Raw genomic sequence first — 23,759 nt, 5'->3', positions numbered from 1 at the left:
ACAATAAAACTCAAAAAGCAAACCCATAAACATTAAAGCAATAATGGTAAAACACTAAAAACAATACATCATAACACATTAAAACTAGGGCCGGACCAGATGTAATGGATAAAGTTAAAAGTGCTGGGCATGACAGGTGAAATGTAAGGATTTTAGGGTAGGTGTGATGTGCAGGCAATCTTAAATCTCTAGTAAAGTGCGTTTGGGACATGATGCTGGGAGTTTCCTATTCTGGAAAGACACACTGGAACAGCCAGATCTTCAAGCTCTTCCTAAAGACTGCCAACGTTGGGGCTTGTCTGATGTCCTTGGGAGAGAGAGTTCCAGAGTTCCAGAGTCGGAGTCCAGAGTCGACGCCAGGTGGGATCGTGAGCAGGGCCTCTCCAGATGAATGGAGGGATCGTGTGGGTTCATATACGGAGATGCGGTCCCCAACCATTTAGGGCTTTGTAGGTGAGCACCTGCACCTTGAATTGGGACCGGAAAATGAACGGCAGCCAATGGAGCTCCTTAAACAGGAGGGTTGACCTCTCTCTGTAAGGAGCACCAGTTAACAACCTGGCTGCCACCCGTTGGACCAGTTAGAATTTCCGGGCTGTTTTCAAGGGCAGCCCCACGTAGAGCGCATTACAGTAATCCAATCTGGAGGGACTCTTAATTTTTTCCGTCTCATAGACTTAGCATGGGGATTTGAGCTTCAAGCGTAAACGATGAATCCAAGAGGACACCCAAACTGCGGACCTGTGACTTCAGGGGGGAGTGTAACCCCATCCAGCACAGGTTGCCACCCTATACCCCAATCCGGTTTACGATCAACCAGGAGGACCTCTGTCTTGTCGGGATTGATCTTCAGCTTATTCATCCTCATCCAGACAGCCACAGCAGCCAGGCACTTGTCCAGCACCCGAGGAGCTTCCTTAGAGTTAGGTGGAAAAGAGTAGTAGAGTTGTGCATCATCTGCATAGAGATGGCACCCAACTCCAAAACTCCAGATGACCTCTCCCAGTGGTTTCATGTAGATGTTAAAAAGCATGGGAGACAGAATAGAGCCTTGTGGGACCCCACAGATCAAAGGCCAGGGGTCTGAGCAGGTGTCTCCCAGCTTCACCATCTGGGATCAACCTTCCAGGAAGGACCGGAGCCACGATAGAACCGTGCCCCCCGAGACCCATTCCAGAGAGCCGTCCCAGAAGGATACCATGATCGATGGTATCGAAAGCCGCTGAGATGTCCAAGGGAACCAGCAGAGTCACAGTAGCTATTACAGAAACCCCATGTATTACAAGGAAGGGTATTTTTGTGACATCAGAAATAATGATTTTAGATAATTATTTAGTGCCACCTTGAGTTTGAATTCTGGGCCTGAATCCCAAGAGTAGGGATTGTTTCTTTTGAAGGAAAAACTTTGTGTGTAGTATTTTAACCCTGCGTATTGTGCTGTGTGTTTTATCTTTTGTTTTAGCAATATTATACCCGGCCTCGAGCCATGTAAACATTGAAACAAATAAAAAGTACATAAGTATAGTATTGGACTGCTTTTGTGTTGCCTTTAGGTGTCTCTCATGGAAAAGCATCTGGCTCGTGTTGAGGGGAGAGCACTTGCAAACATGTTTGACTTCCTATCCAAAGAGTTAATTCGGCTACAGGAGGAGCGGAGGATCCATGCTTTTGCGATGCTAGCTGAAAGGCAGCGCCGAATGAGAGAAGCAGAGGAGAGCGGAAGGCGCCAGGTGGAGGAGAGGCGCAGAAGGGAAGAGGATGAAATCTTTAAACAGGTGTGTCCTTGAACTCCACTAGCTCTGGCCACTGAGTTTGCCTTGGTCTTCACTGTTGATTGACTCAGCTGTCCGTGTTCTGCATTTTGTATTGAAAAAATGCATTTCTGAAAGTGAGGAGGAGGAAGATTGGGACCCAACTTACAAGGTTCATGTGGGAAGAGCTCATGGTGGGAAGAGCATCTGATCAGACCTGTTCACTTCTCATCCTTTTTCTCTTAGATGCTCATTAAACAGAATACTTTTCTGTGTACTCAGAACATTACATTAATGGGAAACAATTGCATGCAACTGACAGTAGATCATTTGACTAAGAAGAGGACCTTCCCACATGCTTAACTGGAGATAGGCAAACACAAGACTGAGACAACTATTTCCATATAGGGCCCTTCCTTGCTATCGAGGCATTGTGCCACACTTTTTTGCAGGTGACATTGAAACCAGGGCTGCAGTCTGTGGGCAGTCTTGTGGGCAACTGCAGTCTTGTGGGCAACTGCAGTAGATCTCGGAGGCAATTGTCTGGTCCAGGACCCTTCTAGGGGCATAGGGACTCCAAAAAAGGAGTAGGTGGGAGAAAGTTATCAGAAGCCCATTTCTAATTTTTAGAATCATTTCCTCTTTTCTTTTCTTTTCTTCGCTTTTCTGCTTCCCTGACTTTTGGTTAGATAGTATAGAGCTACTTTCCAGAAGAGGAAATTCACACCTCTAGTGGGTTAGGAAAAAAGTAATCCAGAAAAAAGGACATTTTGCCCATTCTTGTTATAATGTCTACTTAAAAGTAAGTTCTTGTTAGTAAGGATGTGTAGTATTACAACTATGCATGTGTTACTTAACATTCATCTGACTTACTGTATATACTCGAGTATAAGCCTAGATTTTCAGTCCTTTTTTTAGGCTGAAAAACTCTCCCCCGGCTTATACCTGAGTCAAGGTTAATAATTATTTTACTTTGTTGTTGTTACGAGGGGTATTTTTTAAGTAAGGTCTGTTTTGTTGTAGACACTAGTAGTTCGCGCGCATACTGCAATGAGCGTGTGCGTCGTGTACTGGCATGCCTCGGGAACAACTGTGCTCAGTTTCCGCTCTGTAGCTAACCTGTATGGTTCTGTTCTGTGCTTTAAAAATGTTTAAGACTATCAACTCACCCGCCGATGAATTTCTGCAGCAGGCAGATTCCTTGCTGGCAAAAACTGTATCACTGAGCGAACCTCACATGCGGCAGGTGAGTTGATAGTCTTAAACAATTTTAAAGCACAGAACACAACCGTACAGGTTAGCTACAGAGCGGAAACCGAGCACAGTTGTTCCCGAGGCATGCCGGTACACGACGCATGCGCTCGTTGCGGTATGCGCGCGAACTACGAGTGTCTACAACAAAATGGACCTTACTTGAAAAATACACCTTGTATTATTACATTTATTATTTTATTGTTGTTATTATTACATTTATTATTTTATTCTATTATTGTTATTGTTACATTTATTATTTTACTGTATTGTTATTATTACATTTATTATTTTCCTCTATTATTATTATTTTACTCTATTATTATTGGAAGGATATGTAAGCATATTTACATTGAAGAAGGTTAGAATAATGGTTTAATCAGAGTTGGGCAGTCTTACCTTGAATTACAGTTTTATGTAAATATTCAAAAACATTTAACATACTGATGCCTAAATTAATATAATTTTATTGGTATCTGTTTTTATTTTGAAATTTACCAGTAGCTGCTGCATTTCCCACCTTCAGTTTATACTCGAGTCAATACATTTTTCCAGTTTTTTGTGGTAAAATTAGGTGCCTCGGCTTATATTCGGGTCGGCTTATACTCGAGTATATACAGTAATTGCTTTTGTTCCTTTTGGTCTTGGCTAGGCGATGACTAAGTGATTTTCTCTAGAATAGCCTTTCTGTTCATTGTGTTGCTCTAGTCCTGCTAGAGAAGGAGGGGGAGATATTTTGATATTGTTTTCCTCTGTTTTAAAATAGAAAAATAGTCCATTATATTTAGAAAGGGGGAAAATAAGAAATCAGCAATAATTCAAGCATCTTCCCCATAGATATAAGGTGGCATGGGCAAATCACATTGAAATTATTCAAGGGAAGATGACTAATGATTCCCCAGTAGGATCAAAGCTACTAAACACAGCAGCTATGAAAACTATAGTAGAAGTTTCCTAAACTTTTATAAAAATCACCCAAGATCAAGTTTGAAAAAAAAAAAGACTTAGTTGCATAATACAGAAAACAGACTAAGAATTTTATGTGGAAATGGCATAGTCCAGATGAGCCATAAAAATATATGAACTCAGTTTTAACCATTTTAGAGGAAAGAGCTAGTATGGACGCTCCCATGGTATAAATGGCCAGCAATATTATAAAAAGGATTGGAACAGACGATGTTTGGGGTATTTTTTTTTCCAGGTTGTGAAGGTACATCAGATCACAGTTGATTCCTACTTAGAAGATGTCATCTTGGACAACATGGAATCGACAGCCAATGAGCAAGCCAAAGAAGAGATTCAAAGAATGGCCATTGAAATCAACAATATTGCTTATGAAATGGAATCACGGTATGGGCTTCAGAGGAAGCAGAAGCAACAGAAAAGGAAATCTAGTGGATGGGTTGTTGTAGGTTTTTTTGGGCTATATGACCATGTTCTAGAGGCATTCTCTCCTAACGTTTCGCCTGCGTCTATGGCAAGCATCCTCAGAGGTAGTGAGGTCTGTTGGAACTAGGAAAATTGGTTTATATATCTGTGGAATGACCAGGGTGGGAGAAAGAACTCTTGTCTGTTGGAGCTAGGTGTGCATGTTTCAACTGATCACCTTCATTAGCATTTGATGGCCTGGCAGTGCCTGGGGCAATCTTTTGTTGAGAGGTGATTAGATGTCCCTGATTGTTTCCTCTCTGTTTTTTTTGTTTTTTTTTGTTTTTGCTCTTGTAATTTTAGAGTTTTTAAATACTGGTAGCCAGATTTTGTTCATTTCCATGGTTTCCTCCTTTCTAGTGGATCTTTTAGAGAAGCCACTTTACTGTATCATAATCATTCATCTGCTTGTTCCACATAGACACTTGCAAAGGACAAACGTTTATGTTGCATGCAGGACTGGCATGATTAAAGGCTTTTACATTAGAAGATTTAGTTATTTCCGAGAAATCACATGCAACATAGCAGGTGTTTATGGGAATGTGTTGGAAGTCTTGCTCTTTTATGTCTTTTCTCCATCTTGAAACCACTGTAGTGACTGTGTCAATGCCTCAAGTCATTTGATATCAGATACTTCCATGCCTTGCAGTCCCATCAACAAATTTTGGCTTGGTGCATCCCACTTGGTCCTTTGGTATTGTCCACTTTGAGACCATCAAATTCTGGAACCTGAAAGATTCCCTTTATGTGTGAGCGTTTTCCCTGAGAAGGGATTAGACAGTTGGATTGTGGTGAGAAAAAGAAAAGGGAGAAATAGGAAAAAGAAAAAACATAGCAAACTTGTAGAGTGCCAGATGCAATCCCATCTCAACTATTTTCTTTGACAGATAAACTAATACCAGACATCATTTCCTTTAGTCAAATGCAATATTGGTATGGAGTCTTAACTCTAGTTCTGTGCATCTGCTTTGTAGATTCATTGGAATGGGAACAGAAGGGGGCGGGGAAGGGAAGAGGGGGAAAAGGGAAAAAGATAGTCTTTTAGGTTGTTGTAGGTTTTTTTGGGCTATATGGCCATGTTCTAGAGGCATTTTCTCCTGACGTTTCGCCTGCATCTATGGCAAGCATCCTCAGAGGTAGCAAGGTTTATTGGAACTAGGAAAGTGGGTTTATATATCTGTGGAATGACCAGGGTGGGGCAAAGTACTCTTGTCTGTTGGAGCTAGGTGTGAATGTTTCAACTGACTACCTTGATTAGCATTTGATGGCCTGGCAGTGCCTGAGGCAATCTTTCATTGAGAGGTGATTAGATGTGCCTGATTGTTTCCCCTCTTGTTTGCTGTTGTAATTTTAGAGTTTTTAAAATACTGGTAGCCAAATTTTGTTCATTTTCATGGTTTCTGTTGAGATTAACTTCACAATTCAGCAGCAGATCAGTTGCACAACTTCAGCGCTTTCCAGTAGCTTCTTCCTGCACAGTATTTTCAGTCAACTGCTCCCACAGCCTGCAGTCACTCTGGAACCTTTTACAGACACTTGAGCACATGCCCAGCCATTGTCAGTTTTACCATTGTCTTTCCCCCAGTCTAGATGATATTACAAACTTACCACAACACACAGTTATATCTTGTCTTTGCAGACAGGTTCTTTTAATTACATATAGCCTTCGATGAACATCACAGCACAAGGAGAGATATACACTGTACATGACTTCCTTATATACAATTCTATACAATTACACATAGCAATCTCTGATTGGTTCCCAACTCATTAACTTAACTCAAACCCAAGATTGCATCATTCACAATCACCTGGACTAGGCCAGAACACATTCCCCAAATGAAGTTCTATATACAGTTAATGCATGACTCCGCATTCCCAATAGAAGCCCATTAGCAGTGCATGACTCAGCTATATTACCTTACAATACATTGTAAAACCTGACAGTTTCCTCCTTTCTGTGGAAATTGTCCACATGCTTGTAGATTTTGATGGCTTTTCTGTCTAGTCTGACATGGTGGTCTTTTAACATGCATAATTTTTTGTAGTCGAACTCACCTGCAGTCTGAAGAGATTGTGGCAGAACTGGTTTATAGCTTCCTGATCCCTGAAGTGCAGAAAACAGCCATTAAGGAGAAAGGTAAGAAATTAACACATTGAGATTCCTGTGACTGGTCTGTAATTCTGAATCTCTGGTTTCAGTGTCCTATCAGAGAATGAACATCACCGATGAACCAGATTCCAACTCCCTCACTGTAGCCTCTGGATACTGTTTTATAGGGCTACATTGACTGTGTGCAGTGTTTCCTCCCTTGAAGTTGGTCATTTGATTCCTTGTGTAAGTTGTGTGGGGTTGTGTGGATTCATCCGTTTGTTCTTTTTATAGTTTGAGATGTTGGAGAGTTGAAAAACTTCTCAGACTCTCATGACCTTTCCTACACCTTCACTGGGTGCTAGCCAATGCTGGTGTTGTCTTTTGAGCTTGTACTTCAGTGGATCCTGTTGCAGTAGGACTACAGCTTTCAGACTCTTTAACGCAAGGATCTCAAACTTCTTTTCACTGAAGGCCTTCAAATGGCTGTTGAATTAATGGAACGAGAATCCAAGGATACAGAGGATCAACTGTAGTTGTCTGTGCTCTTGAGTTTTTACCCAGTTTGTCCCACCAGATGTTATTAAATGGCAACTCCCATCATTTTGGATTATCCACCATACGGACTGGGGATAATGGGAATTACAACCCAACAGCACTTGTGGCTCTGCAGACTTCAGATTCACAAGCCTTGTATCTAAATTCAAGACTCACTATCCTGACTTGACAGAACAGACTGCAGCCTTCCAGATGTCACTGTATCCCAATTCCCATCAACTCTAGCCATGATGTGTAATAAAGAGTACCTGTCTGAACGTATCTCCTTCTACGTCCCGCTTACGAATTTAAGATCTTCTGGAGAGGCCCTGCTCTCGGCTCCGCCTTTGTCACAAACGAGACTGGCAGGGACAAGGGATTCATCGTTGAGCTGGAGCCCCAGGTCTCGGTGGTGACCAGGGGAGCATTTGCACAGCTCAGGCTCATGCGCCAGCTGCGCCCGTACCTCGGGAAGTCTGACTTGGCCACGGTAGTCCACGCTCTGGTTACATCCTACTTAGACTACTGCAACACTCTCTACGTGGGGTTGCCCTTGAAGACGGCCCGGAAGCTTCAACTGGTCCAGCGTGCAGCAGGCATGTTACTAACAGGAGCGGGACGCAGGGAGCATACAACGCCCTTGTACCAGCTCCACTGGCTGCCAATTTGCTACCGGGCTCAATTCAAGGTGCTGGCGTTGGCCTATAAAGCTCTAAACGGTTCCGGCCCAAGATACCTATCTGACTGCATCTCGGCCTATGAGCCCACGAGGACTTTGAGATCGGCCGGGGAGGTCCTGCTCTCGATCCCGCCTGCCTCACAGGTATGCCTGGCGGGGACGAGAGACAGGGCCTTCTCGGTGGTGGCTCCTCGGCTGTGGAACACCCTTCCCGTAGACATCAGACTGGCGCCCTCCCTTATGACATTCCGCAAGAAACTAAAGACGTGGCTGTTCGAGAAGGCATTCAAACAAGAAGTACAACAATTGGCAATGACGATAGGAATGGAACAATGGAAAATGATATTGGATTGTGGCTTAACGATGAGACGACGCGAATGACTTTTTTGTATTTGTATTATTGATATTGTGATTGTTGATGTTGTTGATGATGATGTTTTGATATTGCTGGTTGTTGTTAGATTATGTCTTGTAATTGCACCTTATTCTCTATATGTTGTACACCGCTGTGAGTCGCCCCTGGGCTGAGAACAGCGGTCTATAAGCACAATAAATAAATAAATAAATAAGGGACAGGGCCTTCTCGGTGGTGGCCCCCTGCCTGTAGAATTCACTCCCCAGGGAAATTAGATCATCGTCATCCCTCCTCTCTTTTAGAAGGAAATTAAAAACATTGATATGGGACCAGGACTTTTGGTAATCTGGCAGACTGAGAAGGACAATAACGACAAGAGCTTTGGAACGAATTATGATAAGCTGAATGGACTCACTAATTACAGAACCCGGCGAAACAATGGCCACCAGGCTGGCCTTTTTCTATTAGATTTTATTGTATTAACTTAATGTTTTAATTATTTATAACTACTGTCATTGTGTATTTTACTGTGTTGAATTGTAGGCATCGAATATGTGCCGACTGGAAGCCGCCCTGAGTCCCCCCTAGGGGGTTGAGAAGAGCGGGGTAAAAATACCCTAAATAAACAAATAAATAAATAAATAGGAGGAATATAAGAGTTGTAATCCAGTCTGGAGGGGCCACATCTAATGACATGGCAGGCTGGATTTGGCCCACGGGCTTCAAGTTTGACATATGTGCTGAAAAGTTTACTTCCTTGTCTCCTAATGGCACCCTTGGACCCAAGCTCATTTTTTACCACAAAGAAGGACATCAGTATGTTTAAAGGTGTCTACAATCAAAAGAAAAGAAAAAAGATGTCAGTGGGCAACAAATGAAGGGCTAGAAGGCATGATCATCAAGTTTGCAGACGACACCAAATTGGGAGGGATAGCCAATACTCCAGAGGACAGGAGCAGGATTCAAAACGATCTTGACAGATTAGAGAGATGGGCCAAAACTAACAAAATGAAGTTCAACAGTGACAAATGCAAGATACTCCACTTTGGCAGAAAAAATGAAATGCAAAGATACAGAATGGGTGACGCTTGGCTCGAGAGCAGTACGTGTGAAAAAGATCTTGGAGTCCTCGTGGACAACAAGTTAAACATGAGCCAACAATGTGATGTGGCGGCAAAAAAAGCCAATGGGATTTTGGCCTGCATCAATAGGAGCATAGTGTCTATATCTAAGGAAGTAATGCTACCCCTCTATTCTGCTTTGGTTAGACCACATCTGGAATATTGTGTCCAATTCTGGGCACCACAATTGAAGAGAGATATTGACAAGCTGGAATGTGTCCAGAGGAGGGCGACTAAAATGATCAAGGGTCTGGAGAACAAGCCCGATGAGGAGCGGCTTAGGGAACTGGGCATGTTTAGCCTGAAGAAGAGAAGGCTGAGAGGAGATATGATAGCCATGTGTAAATATGTGAGAGGAAGCCACAGGGAGGAGGGAGCAAGCTTGTTTTCTGCTGCCCTGGAGACTAGGACGCGGAACAATGCCTTCAAACTACAAGAGAGGAGATTCCATCTGAATATTAGGAAGAACTTCCTGACTGTGAGAGCCGTTCAGCAGTGGAACTCTCTGCCCCGGAGTGTGGTGGAGGCTCCTTCTTTGGAAGCTTTTAAGCAGAGGCTGGATGGCCATTTGTCAGGGGTGATTTGAATGCAATATTCCTGCTTCTTGGCAGGGGGTTGGACTGGATGGCCCATGAGGTCTCTTCCAACTCTTTGATTCTATGATTCTATGAAATGTCAGCTAAGCAAGCTCAGATCTCTTAAAACGGAAACAGTCATTGGTGTTGGGCCTTCTTGTACTGGTAAAGTTTGTGATGACAACGATGAGTATAACACTGATGGAAGCATACCCAATTTTTATGTTGAATCCTGCTCATTGAGTCCTATCGTTGGAAGAGACCCCAAGGGCCATCCAGTCCAACCCCCTGCCATGCAGGAAAAGTGCAATCAAAATACCCAACAGATGGTCATCCACCCTCTATTTAAAAGTCCCCTAAGGAGGAGCCTCCACCCCACTCCGAGGCAGAGAGTTCCACTGTTGAACAGGTTTGACAGTCAGGAAATTCTTCCTAATGTTCAGATGGAATCCCTTTTTCTGTCATTTGAACCCATTGCTCCAAGTCTTAATTTTTGGGGCAGCAGAAAAGAAGCCCTTCCTTGTGACAGGCAAATTTGTCTCTCTGGGAGGAATTATTGTCTTCACTCTGGAGCATTGATGTGTCCTTGGTACAAGGATACCCCAGGGAATGGCTTATTCTCTCCCACTCGGCCTCAGCACACTACATGTTGATAAGAGGTGGGTCAGTAGTATTGCTAGTATGATGAGTCCATATCCATGTCAGTCTTGCCCACCAACAGGCCCGTAGCCAGGATTTTGATTCAGGGGGTGGGTGAGCGAGAGAGGATCTACCCTAGCAAACCTTTTGTATCGTTATCCCAATACCCCCATGCATATGGGATATATTGAGCATCGTGATCAGAACATGATATGAATGTACCAGTAAGGCATTAATAATAATAATAATAATAATAATAATAATAATAATAATCCTTTATTTGTACCCCGCTACCATCTCCCGAAGGTCTCGGTGCGGCTTATAAGAGGCCGAGCCCAAATGCAACAATAAAACAACAACAACACAATAACTAAAAAAAAAAACCAATAGCAAAGAATAGCAATACATTAACAACATCCAATGATGCAATTAAAAATAATGGCCGGGCCAAATGTAATAATTAAAATTAGAAATTAAAAATTCTGGGCATGACAAGGTGGGGTGTTTGGAGGGGATGGGCATGCAGATATCCTGGATCTCTAATAAAGTGCATTGGGACATAATGCTAGGAGTTTCCTTATTCTGGAAAGGCACACTGGAACAACCACGTTTTCAAGCTCTTCCTAAAGATTGCTAGCGACGGGACCTGCCTGATGTCCTTAGGGAGAGAGTTCTAGAGTCGAGAGGCCACCACCGAGAAGGCTCTATCCCTCGTCCCCACCAGTCGCACTTGCGATGCCGGTGGGATCGTCAGCAGGGCCTCTCCAGATGAACCAAGAGATCGTGTGGATCGTACGCAGAGATGCTGTCACGAAGGTAGGCGTGTCCCTAACTGTTTAGGGCTTTGTAAGTAAGCACCTGCACCTTGAATTGGGACCGGAAAATGAAAGGCAGCCAGTGGAGCTCCTTAAACAGGAGGGTTGACCTCTCCCTGTAAGGAGCACCAGTTAACAACCTGGCCGCCGCCCGTTGGACCAATTGAAATTTCCGGGCCGTTTCCAAGGGCAGCCCCACGTAGAGTGCATTACAGTAGTCCAACCTGGAAGTGACTAAGGCGTGGACCACCCTGGCCACGCCTTAGTCACTTCCAGGTTGGACTACTGTAATGCACTCTACGTGGGGCTGGCCTTGAAAACGGCTCGGAAATTTCTGTGTCTTCTCGCGGACCACCCTGAGAATTTTGGGGGAGGGGGCTGAAGTCCCTCAAGCCCCCCTCCCCCTGGCTACATGCCTGCCCACCAACCTCACTTTCCTCTTTGGAAGATGTTTAAAGGCTGCCCAAGCCAATAACTGAGTGTGGGTTTATATGTATCACTGTCGGAATTGTTTCTCTTATCCACTTATCAAAGCAAGTTGCTATTGTTACACTCTCATGGTTAAGTATTTGCAATACTATCTGCAAGATCCAATTTACTGGAGAGATCTGGATTTGGTCTGTATTTTATCATGAGCCTTTGGAGACCCCTCTAGTTACTACCAAATCCCCAAAGGAGCTCTTGGAAAATTATCATCCTTTAGTAGGGTTCAAATGATAAGGATTTGTTGAGCTTTTGATCTAGGACATTCTTTTGCAGAACCCTTTCTCTTGATAAAACTATAGGAAGCAAAGGGAATATAAGTGAGCGCAATCCTTAATTATAATTATTTTTTCAAATTTCTTCCTCTCTCATCTTTTTTGTTTTCAACAGTAAAGCTATCGCAAAGAAAGCATATTCACGCTGCCCATCAGATCATCCATGGGAATACAGAGGTGGCTGTAGGACAGTTTCTTGCAACAGCACGCCAAAATTTGCCTGGAAGCTTTTCTGAGACAGGCTTTCCAAGTGATTACTTGCTTGCAGCAACTGCCGAACAAGAAGAAACCCCTGAGCTGCACGAGACAAGGCTTCCGGATGATGAAGCCCAACCTGAAGTAGCACAGGAAGGGAGTGATGAATGTGCCATGCCCCCACAGAGTTCGGAGGGAGAAGAAAAATAAGGTATGCCTAGAAACCTATCTCGAAGCATTGCTGGCCTGAGTCGTTCACAGTCCAGGTATTTATTTATCGTGTCAGGAGCAAACCAAACAGTTGTATTGCATTTTTAACAAACAAACAAACAAACAAACAAAGTTTGCAAGCTTGGTAGTTGATTAAATATCCTTTGACCAGTAACTGGCCACTTGGAGTGCCTCTGGTCCTCCCTTGTGCATGTGGCAGGGCTCAGGTTGCATTGCAGCAGGTGGTCTGTAGTTTGCTCTTCTCCACACTCACATGTCATGGATTCCACTTTGTATCCCATTTCTTAAGGTTGGCTCTGCATTTTGTGGTGCCAGAGCACAGTCTGTTCAGCGCCTTCCAAGTCGCCCAGTTTTCTGTGTGTCTCATTTGGTATCAGCCATTGATTGGGGTTCTGGGTTTGAGCCTGCCACTTTTGGACTCTCGCTTGCTGAGGTGTTCCAGCAAGTGTCTCTGTAGAACTATTTCTTGATTTAAGTTGTTGATGTGCTGGCTGATACCTAAACAGGGGATGAGCTGAATGAGCCTTTGTCCTTTCACTATTGGTTGCTACTTCCCGGCGGATGTCAGGTGGTGCAATACCGGCTAAACATTATAATTTCTCCAGTGGTGTAGTAACAGTCCAGGTTAAACTCTAGTAAGAGTTGGAGTATCCAAAGAGTAGTCAAACAACAGTCCATAGGTCAATACAAGTAAGCTAGTTAATCCAAGAGATTCCTCTGCTTGCTCAGCTGAGGACGTGGAGAAAAGGAACTGAGGCTACAGCCCCTCACACTGGCTATATATCATCTGGGGAGTGTGGGTGGAGCTATAAGCCTTAAAGCCAAAAAGCTTTCCAGAAGATTCTGAGACTTGCTGCGTAGACGCAGGAAATTACCATATGTGCGATTTCACAGAGATTACAAAGAAGAACGCTATAACACTTTCTTCTTCTCCCCATCTGCCAGGAGTGCTTTGAATGTGATTTTCCTGCTTCTTGGCAGGGTTTGGACTGGATGACCCAGGAGGCCTCGTCCAACTCTTTGATTCTATGATTCTAATGCAATATTTTTCTTGATCTGACCAGGTGAATAAAAGGGGAGGCTCAACAACATCCATGGTGAACTGATGCTTCTGTCTTGGATCCTCCCTCCCCAAGACTTGCTTAGCTTTAAAGTGCTTTTAGTTGTAAGAAAGTTAAATGAAAACTGTATTTCACTAGCCTTTAGTTCAAGTTCACTTTATTACAGTCAATGATCAGCTCAAGAGAAGAAGGACACAGTCCTACACAAACACATAAGGTCTAAGATTCGCGAGATTTAAAACTTTAAAATAAGTGCACAATTGCCAGGACATCAAGACAACCCAAGAATCTAAGCCAAAAGCCATACACAGGATACATCAAAACCCAACACAATTAATGGAATTAAAAGGGAATTGGAGGGAATTGGGGTGTTCATGTGGTACAGGGAAGGGAAGTCCAGTCAAACAGAGGAAGGAGCAACATCCATACTATAATTAAAAGTCTATAACCCCAATTTTCTGCTAGTATGAAATCTTGACTTGTACTAGCTTGTGCAAATTAGTCATTGACTGCTGGACTTTAATCACTGCTGTGCAGAACTTGGCAACATTATAGAAGAGAAGGCTGAGAGGAGATATGATAGCCATGTATAAATATGTGAGAGGAAGCCACAGGGAGGAGGGAGCAAGCTTGTTTTCTGCTTCCTTGGAGACTAGGACGCGGAACAATGGCTTCAAACTACAAGAGAGGAGATTCCATCTGAACATTAGGAAGAACTTCCTGACTGTGAGAGCCGTTCAGCAGTGGAACTCTCTGCCCCGGAGTGTGGTGGAGGCTCCTTCTTTGGAAGCTTTTAAGCAGAGGCTGGATGGCCATTTGTCAGGGGTGATTTGAATGCAATATTCCTGCTTCTTGGCAGGGGGTTGGACTGGATGGCCCATGAGGTCTCTTCCAACTCTTTGATTCTAGGTTATAGCCAAGTTTGTATCTGAAAGCCGCAGGGAGATGTAAAATTGTTCAGAGAGGTGATTCTCAACCTTCCTAATGCTGTGACCCTTTAATACAGTTCTCCTTGTTGTAGTGATCCCCAATCATAAAATTGTTTTAGTTGCTATTTCATAACTGTCATTTTGCTACTGTTATGAATCGTAAGAGAAATATCTGATGTGCAGGATGTTTTTTCCTTCACTGGACCACATTTGGCACAAATACATCCAAATTTGAATACTGATGGGAGGCAGGGATTGATTTTGTCATTTGGGAGTTGTAGTTGCTGGGATTTATAGTTCACCTACAATCAAAGAGCATTTTGAACTTCACCGACAATGGAATTGAACCAAATTTGGCATACAGACCTCCCATGACTGACAGAAAATACCTTGAGTTTTGGAGTTGTAGTTCACCTACATCCAGAGAGCACTGTAGACTCAAACAATGATAGATCTGGACCAAATTTGGCACAAATACTCAATATGTCCAAATGTGAACACTGGTGTTTATAATTTAAATCTCGGTCTTGTCATCATAAAAGAAAGCTCAGGTGAGTGAGCTTGTGTTAACAGCTGAAGAGGGACTGTGATCTGTCCATAACATCATGCCCGGGAAAGGCTCTCCCCACAACATGCACTTTTCCTTCAATGCTTTGGTATGGGAAGTGGTCTTAACACATGTAAACGATACCTGCAAGGATAAACTGCAGGCAAGAGATATTGTTTGTGCCTCCAAGCCAGAGAAACAGCCTTCCCAGAGAAATCCTCAAAAGAGCATTCAGAAGAGTAGGTTTATGCCTCATTTACTGCCGGAAAGAGACACCACCAGCACATGAGGTCAGGAAAAGAAAAGTATTTGCCCACTGGCTATTCTTTTCTTGCCTTTTCCAGGAAAACTTCTGCTCCCTTTCAGTTGTTTTCTGCTAGAGACCCCCATCCTTAACTTTCTTTCTCAGCTTACTTTTTTCAAAAAGCTCTTCATGTCCCTTAGTGGGAGCAACTTAAATGTGTTTCTCTAACTCTCTCACATGTTTTAGATTGGAAGGGTCGTGTTTCAAAATGGAAAGAAATGGGGGACAGCTCTGGAAACACTGGGGAGCCACCTGGAGCCTGTGCCCGACTTCAAGGAAGATACTCACAAGAAACAGCCCCCCTCTACAGCCCCTTTGGTGGTAAAAGAGGTCATAAATATTATTTAAACTGAACCACTCCTTATAAGAAGATGTAGTACATTTCTTGTCCTTCTTTTGTATGTAGCCTATCAGAAAAGAACACCTAATATGTTTGGATTGACTCAACTCTTCTTCAGGTAACAGTTTCTAAAGCCCTTGGATTTTCTTAGGTTTGTGTTGCTGGTTCCTAACAGGCTGTTGACTTTGAAGAGAAGATAATGCCATAACTGATCATTGAACCCATGTTGTCAGTTAGCCATTAGGCTGAGTGGGCATTTCTTCTGTTTTCTGTGGTGCACTGGGCACTATTACTAGGTGTCTTATCCACTGTTTGTCTAACTGTGAATGAATCAATGAATGAATGAATGAATAAATAAAGGGAAATTGCAGCAATAAAAATTCAAGTGGTCTGAAAGTTATTCTTCTCTTTACCTTAAAGTTCTGAGAATGTTAGTTTTGGCCCATCTCTCTAATCTGTCAAGATCGTTTTGAATCCTGCTCTTGTCCTCTGGAGTATTGGCTATCCCTCCCAATTTGGTGTCTTCTGCAAACTTGATGATTACGCCTTCTAGCCCTTCATCTAAGTCATTAATAAAGATGTTAAACAGGACTGGGCCCTGGACAGAACCCTGCAGATGGCACTCTACTCGTCACTTTCCAGGATGAAGAGGAAGCATTGGTGAGCACCCTCTGGGTTCGTCCATTTAACCAATTACAGATCCACTTCACCGTAGTTTTGCCTAGCCCACATTGGACTAGTTTCCTTGCCAGAAGGTCATGGGGGACCTTGTCGAAGGCCTTACTGAAATCCAGGTACGCTACATCCACGGCATTCCCCGCATCTACCCAGCTTGTTACTCTATCGAAAAAAGAGATCAGATTAGTATGACTTGTTTTTGATAAATCCATGTTTACTATTAGCGATGACCGCATTTGTTTTTAAGTGTTTGCCGACCACTTCCTTAAGAATCTTTTCCAGAATCTTGCCTGGTATCGACGTGAGGCAGACCGGACGGTAATTGTTTGGGTCATCCTTTTTTCCCTTCTTGAAGATTGGGACCACATTGGCCCTCCTCCAGTCTGCTGGAACTTCTTCCGTTCTCCAAGAACTCTCAAAGACGATTGCCAATGATTCCAAAATGACTTCCGCTAGTTCCTTCAGTACTCTTGGATGTAGTTGATCTGGCCCTGGGGACTTGAACTCATTTAGAGAGGCCAGGTATTCCTGGATGACTTGTTTCCCAATTTGGGGTTGGGTGTCCTCTAATCCCTCATCCACTCCATCTTGCTGAGGTTGAAGATGACTTTCTTTTTGTGAGAAGACCGAGGCAAAGAAGGCATTAAGTAGTTCTGCCTTTTCCCTACCCCCTGTCAGCATTTCCTTTGTGCTTCTTGTGCATGTCTCTTTGGTGTTTTAGCACAGTTAGAAGTTCTCTGGACATCCATTCTGGCTTCTTTGCACTTGTCCTATTTTTTCTCTTTGTTGGCACAGTTTGCAATTGCGCCTTGAGTAGATAGCTAGTGGGAGGATTTTTACAGCTATTAGAGATAGCTGGTGGAGGAGTGAAGAGATAGATCCAGGGTGGGACTATCTGTGCTGGTGTTTAGAATTACTTTCAGAGAAGCAGTCCTGTTAGTAAATTCTGTGGAGGGAGAGAGAAGTGTTCCTGTGTAACTAAGTCTAAACTGCTTTAAGTAACCACACGCTTTTTAAGTCAATACGTTGAAACAGCTAAGCTTTATACCCGAATTGTTCCAGTTCTCTTAAATAAACATCGTTTTATTTTTCACAACATCTGCCTCACGTGTGCCTCCTATGGGTGAAGTCTTAAAAGCAGTTCCCTGCAGCAAGCAGGAGACTAATGGTGGCAGCATATATTTTAAAGAACAATCTTTTAGTGTTACCTCAGAAACACAAGCCTGAGGGCTAATCCAACACACTTTTGCCTAAGATACTTCCAGTAAACCAAGGGCTTATCAGTGCTTTTAAATTGGTGGTGGCCAGAGGGTTTTCAAAATATTTCTTGGCCAGAACAAAGTTTCAGCTTTCTTTACAGCTTTTTGGTTTTGGGCTTTTAAAACACAGAAGCCTCATTCCAATCACATTTGATGTTCAGTGTTTGAAATTTTATTTCTCAAAATAAGCCCTCACCTTTTACACCAAACAACCCAAAAAGCCCACAACAACCCAGTGATTCTGGCCATGAAAGCCTTTGACAATACAATTCTTTTTGGATTAAAAAAATCTTTTTGTTCTATATTCCACTCTATCAGTGACATCGTAAGCACATGTGAGGCTATTTCTTTTATGGAGCTTTGCCATCCTACTGGCTTTTTTCCAGTGCAAATCTGTGTGTGATTAGATACAATACCTTTTACTTTGCTCTCTCCTATCCAAGCCTGGCAGCTGCTTATAGAATTAGGGAAAAAATGAAGAGGAGCCTCCTTTGCAATATAGGAAATTTGTTTATTGAAGCAGTAGTCACATGACCTTGCATCTAGCATTTTAGGATAGTAACAGAAGAGACTGAGAAATCACCCGGCCTGAAAAAGGAATTTTCTTTTGCGCAAACAGACATCACATTTAATACATACATTACCCAGGAACTGGAACCCAGCTTAGAGATAGCACTGTGCCAATTTGGTTGTGGAACAGCCCCACAAGACATAGATATGACAAACTCTTTACATCATCACCAAGAATCATTTACTCGGGGCTCAAATATAAAGGTGCTTTAGAAAACGTTCCAGCACATGCTGCAGGTGGGAGCAAAGTAGGGGCATCTGCTACAATCCGAGCAAAAGGGACCCTTTTCTCTCTGTCAAATTTAACGGTTTGCTGGAAGACAGAAGCTGCTAAACGTAGCATTCGTAGGGACCAGGAAAATAGGTGGATTTTGTTTGTATTTTCTTATAATAATTACTCTAAAGATTCCAAACCCGCCTTTTGGTTGGGGCAAGGGTGCAATTTGAGAAAGAGGTGGGACAAGTTCAGAAGAAGGGACTTAAAGAAGGTGGTGTCCATCAAAGGTTTTGAAATAAAGAGCACACACTTTTTAATTTTAAATCTCATGTCCAGGCTAACCTATTTTTATTCAATGCAAATTACAGTACCAGTTAACTATTTCTGAACCAAGTCACACAGAACAAAATGTATTTACAGAGGAGCAGAAGGGAGGAGGTAAAATAATAAAACAGTAAGCATACTTTCCACAAAAAGTTTATATTTAAAATGAAAAAGGTAATCAGTCACAGAGGCATTCAAGTAGTAATAATGTTATACATGTTTTGCTTTTTCTTTGAATCAAGACAGCTTTGCATGTGTATGCAATAGTTTGTATACAACCCACAGTCCATTATATATATATTTTTAGATTTTTGCTCTTAAGATGGAAGTGAACACGCTAGTTGTGTGTACAAGCCCAAGTGATCTATCAGCAACATAGTAATAAATGCAAGTTTTACAGGCAAGCTGGCTATTTATATATATAAATGGCTATTTATATATATAAACTGTTTTTCCCCAAAACGAAGAACAAACAACACAATGAAGGAAGATATGTATCTCGAGCTAACTCTTTAGGAACCAATTTTAAGATCCTCCTTCATTTTGCTTTTATTGCCTTATCGCAAAATGAAGCAAGAAATTAGTTCCCGTAGAAACTGTGGGTATTTAAAGGGGCTGTGATGCAAACACCGGGAACATGGAGGTCCAGGGTGAAATGCTAAACTGTGCTTTTCATCACTGGCTTTGACCCAAGTGGCTGACATTTCTAATGGATAAAAAGCTCATTGGTAATATTTCTTCAGAAGCATTACTAATCTGGGAACATTTCAAATTATCACTAATTACAGACACCCAACATTACTTGGCCTATTAATAAAATGAAGTATTTCCACGCATCAGCTAGACAATGTTAGAGGCAATCTATGATGGAAAAAAATTGTTTTGCTTTTTTAAAAAAACAAAGGTACTTTGAGATTAAGGTAATGAGTGTCTTGACTGACTTTCAGCCAAGGACACGGATATAGTATCACTGCCATCTCAGGGACATGCGTAGTTGCAATGCAGACAAAGGATAGCAATCAGGAGACCATTGGGGACTTCATTTAAAAACAAACCACAAAAAGAAAACTCTTGAGTGGACTGTCAGAAACAAAATGCTACCACTGACCTTTGTGTCACCAGAAAAAGTGCAGCCTCTGCCTTACTGGAATGAACACAAGATGGTTACAGAAAGAATGCAAACAGAACAAAAACAGCAACCTTTGGTTTGATAAAAAGTTCAACATTTTGCCATTGAAGTAAACCTCACATGGAATACACAAGGAACAACATTTTAAAAGTACAGGCTTTTGTATTGGGCACAAGAAATTAAAAGTCAGATTCAAAAGGTTATTTTTTTAATCATAAAATAACATTCGGGGTAGGATGGGGAGAAAGAGGGCAAGTGATAATCTACAACTGCAGACTCTTGGTACCACCAATTAATCTCAAGCCAAAAGTTTTGCTTGGTATCTATATCCATAAAATACAAAAGGCGTGTGTGTGCGCGCACGCACACACGCATATGAAGGGGGGGGGGAGGGAGAGACTGAGACTGATTGACTGACCCCAATGCCTTCCCGCCTCCTTCCATTACAGTTTCTTCTTATAAAGCCCAATTCTGCTTTTTGCAGGAACAAAGAAACTAAACCAAAGCTTCGAGTTGTTGTTGTTTACAAGAACTCTAGACAAAAGCACTAGGAAAAGACGAGCAAAATGTAAACCTGCCACCTAAGATGGCAGCAAGGTGGCAAATATAAAATGAAACCGGTCTCTGCTTTTGTGGGGACAGGGGGACAAATATAAACCTCTACAACGAAGCCATGGTTCGAAATAAAAATAGTTATGGATGCACTTTCTTTTTATTATGCTACTGACCATGAAATCACTGAAAGAAGGGAAGCAAAGATATTCCATGTGTGAGACATCTGTTACAAAAAGGAGGAACAAAAATAAAATTTAAAAAAATCATGGAAGCAAAGGCACTCCAAACTATATAGATATACTATACATCACTAGAGTTATTGTTACAATAATACAGGCCGGTTATCTACTGTACAGAGTTAGAACTATATGGCTTTAAAAAGCTCGTCTACATTTTGTTTGATTATTAAAACAAAATTAACTGCCCTGAATGGTAACTTTTTGCTCATTAACAGCAGTTCCTGTGACCACATATTTACATACAAAGCAATACAACTCAAAATTTCAAGAACAAATGTACAAACTTGAATTTGGTGAGGAGCTTTTGTCAGTTTATTTACAAAAAAAGGAAATGGTACTGAAACACCTGGATCTAGATCTCTATAAAATTTTATTTGCAGTCCGCCATGATCCACAAGGAAATAAAACCAACAGGATCCCAGTTTTTACACACACGCACACACAAATTATTATTTTTTTTAAAAAAAAGAAAGCTTTTAATTCTTCTCCTGTGCTAGCTTTAAGCTAACAAAAAGTTCTGCAAATCCTTTCTAAATTCAGACTGCCCTGCTATTCTGACCACAGAACTGGATCCCCTCTCTATGCCACTGCCCTGCCTGGGACCCCTGAGTTCTGACAAAGGCCACAATCAACACGGAGAATGAACATCTACGGGCTCATTTATTTCAGGCTTTTCATGCATCATAAGTGAGTTGACAGGAAACTGGAGTATCTGACCAAAGATGGTTTCCACAATGACGGCTGTTGAAACATTTTCAAAGCCCTCTCATGTGAACTCTCCTTGTCAATCACCTGGTATTTCAGGCAGCCAGACATCCACTCCCTCCCGGGCCAACACTGTTAATCTGGTAGGACTTGCAACAGGGCTCATCTGCCTCTACTCCAGGCCTATGCTACCTATGGATGGAAAGAGAGGAATTGAGGATGAGGTCCCAAGTCCAGGTGCCTCCGAGCGGCAGCCTTGGCATACAGCCAGCTCTTATGGGGTCACAACCGTGTTTCACAAAGACCGTGGACCAAGGAGACAAAACTTCCGCGAGCACCAAGATGGCGAAGATTAATTTGAATGAATATAAGGCTAGATAGGCACATCTCTCAAACATAAGAGGAAGCCAGTCACAAGAACCTGTTTCTGCAGTGGCAATGGCATTCCTTCGCACCACCTACCTCACTAGAGCCTTCCAAGGAGTATTGCTTTCACTTCATAAACAAGAGACTTTATTTTAACCACTATAAAATAACAACCCAGAACATAGACACCAGGAAACAGGCATTTCTGCTTCAGTCAGACCAGTTAGAATAAAAAATAAAAAGCAGCACTGTATCTATGTATATATTTATATTATATATATATGTATATGTGCATATATATACACACACTTAGCTTTTTATAGGTCAGCAGGAGTAAGTAAACTGATTTGTCTACTTATTACGATTCTACCATTGTGACAACAGCAACTGCTGAAAATCAATAAATAAAGACTAAAAAGGAAGAGGTTGAAAAATGGTGAAGTTACATACAAATTCTAGATTTGGATTCAAAATGACCAGTAAAACAATAAGACCAAATTGCCACCTCGAATTCCTATGAAAATATTATGTCCATTCACATCCTAACCCCAGGCTTTCTTTTTATGTCTTCTTCAAGGAAGAAGCCCGTACAAAACGGAAGGGGAGGCTATGGAAGTGCCTTTGCCCCAAGTTCAACCCACGTTCTGCACCCATGAGGCCTGTGTACCTCCCTCCTACTTGCCGAAGACAGACCAGGGTCTTTTTTTTTGTGCTTTGCAGATCTTTTAATCTTCAGCTCCAACAAGATTAGAGTAGGTAAATGAGGCTCAACTGTCTGTGTGTGTATATGTAGCATATATATTTACAGAATTTTCCAATGTTAGTACCGAATTTAAGATCAACATTGGACTCTTACTCTTCCAAGATTTATTATCTTCCCACAATAACGTCCCTCCCCTCCCCCATCCCCCTTTGGCAATTCAGCATATTTTAGCACCTCACCATGTTCTCCCTCCTCACCTAAAAACACAAAGACAGTAAAAGATCTCCAAGCGTATGATTTCAAGGCAAGCAACTCCTGCTAAGCTCCTGACCAAATTCAAGTTATGTACTTCACCAAAAGTCGAAATTTCACTTTAAAAAATACAAGGCTTAAAAAGGAGCTTGAGCAGAATTAGGGTTTCCCTTCTTTTGTTTTGCAAGGGCACAAGATTCCTGATTCTGAAATATCTAACAGCAATTCTTTTTTGAAATTTGAAGATTGTCATGGGAAGAAGAGACATGACTGTGTTCTATTGCTCCACTTCCCCTCTTCCCACCCCACATAGTCCCCTGCCCAAAGAGCCCGCAGAGTGAGCAAACAATGAAACTGGTTTGTATTTATTTTTACAAGGTTAAATAAGAGCAACAATAATAAAAAAATTGAACACTATAATGAACAGTTTTCCCCCTCTTTTTACATGTTCTTTCCAAATGTGACCAGTGTTGCTGAGCGAGACTCAAAATTACTGGCGATTGTTTCTGTACAGGCTGCTGCGCGTGACCAGTTCAGGTGGAGTTGGAGGCTGATGCTGAGGCTACATTATTGGTCTGAACTCGATCTCCTGCATTAGCATCTGAAAACATCACAAGGGAAAACAAAAGACACAGGTTACATACTGACAAGGTGTCCTTTGGGGGACAGGTGACTTGTTCTGCCTCTTGACCCAGCTAACACGAGTCCCTGTAATGCAGGGGTCCTCAAACTTTTTAAACAGAGGGCCAGGTCACAGTCCCTCAAACTGTTGGAGGGCCGGATTATAATTTGAAAAAAAAAAGAATTATTTCCTATGCACACTTCACATATCTTATTTGTAATGCAAAAACATTTAAAAACAATATAATAATTAAAATGAATAACAAATTTAATAAATATAAACTTATTAGTTTTTCAATGGGAAGTGTGGGCATGCTTTTGGCTGATGAGATAGGATTGTTGTTGTTGTTGTTGTTGTTGTTGTTGTTGTTGTTGTTGTGTGCTTTCAAGTTGTTTCAGACTTAGGTTGACCTTGAGCAAGGGCCGGGTAAATGACCTTGGAGGGTCGTATCTGGCCCCCGGGCCTTAGTTTGAGGACCCCTGCTGTAATGTGTCCTATTGCATGGCCACAATTACAGTCTGTCTGGTAACTG

General features: G+C 42.1%; 2 protein-coding genes across 3 annotated transcripts in view; one reads left to right on the top strand and one right to left on the bottom strand.

Annotated features, from left to right (window-relative positions):
• The window catches only part of CFAP91 (cilia and flagella associated protein 91), a 42,797-nt gene extending 25,415 nt beyond the window's left edge, over positions 1–17,382 (top strand). The window contains exons 14-18 of the mRNA XM_067464055.1: positions 1,554–1,775; positions 4,204–4,352; positions 6,479–6,570; positions 12,117–12,407; positions 15,455–17,382. Coding sequence (XP_067320156.1) covers positions 1,554–1,775; positions 4,204–4,352; positions 6,479–6,570; positions 12,117–12,406 — 753 coding nt within the window. The 3' untranslated portion in view covers position 12,407; positions 15,455–17,382. The remainder of the gene's footprint in view (positions 1–1,553; positions 1,776–4,203; positions 4,353–6,478; positions 6,571–12,116; positions 12,408–15,454) is intronic.
• Positions 17,383–18,035: 653 nt separating this feature from the next.
• Positions 18,036–23,759, bottom strand: part of GSK3B (glycogen synthase kinase 3 beta) — an 89,408-nt gene continuing 83,684 nt past the window's right edge. For both annotated transcript variants that reach the window (XM_060763396.2, XM_060763397.2), the window contains one exon: positions 18,036–23,206. In XM_060763396.2, the coding sequence (XP_060619379.1) occupies positions 23,139–23,206 (68 nt within the window). In that variant the 3' untranslated portion in view covers positions 18,036–23,138. The remainder of the gene's footprint in view (positions 23,207–23,759) is intronic.

This window comes from Anolis sagrei, chromosome 2 (genome assembly GCF_037176765.1).
Source record: "Anolis sagrei isolate rAnoSag1 chromosome 2, rAnoSag1.mat, whole genome shotgun sequence".
NCBI lineage: Eukaryota > Metazoa > Chordata > Lepidosauria > Squamata > Dactyloidae > Anolis > Anolis sagrei.
Note: the sequence above shows the minus strand (reverse complement) of the source record. Positions and strands in the feature narration are given on the sequence as shown.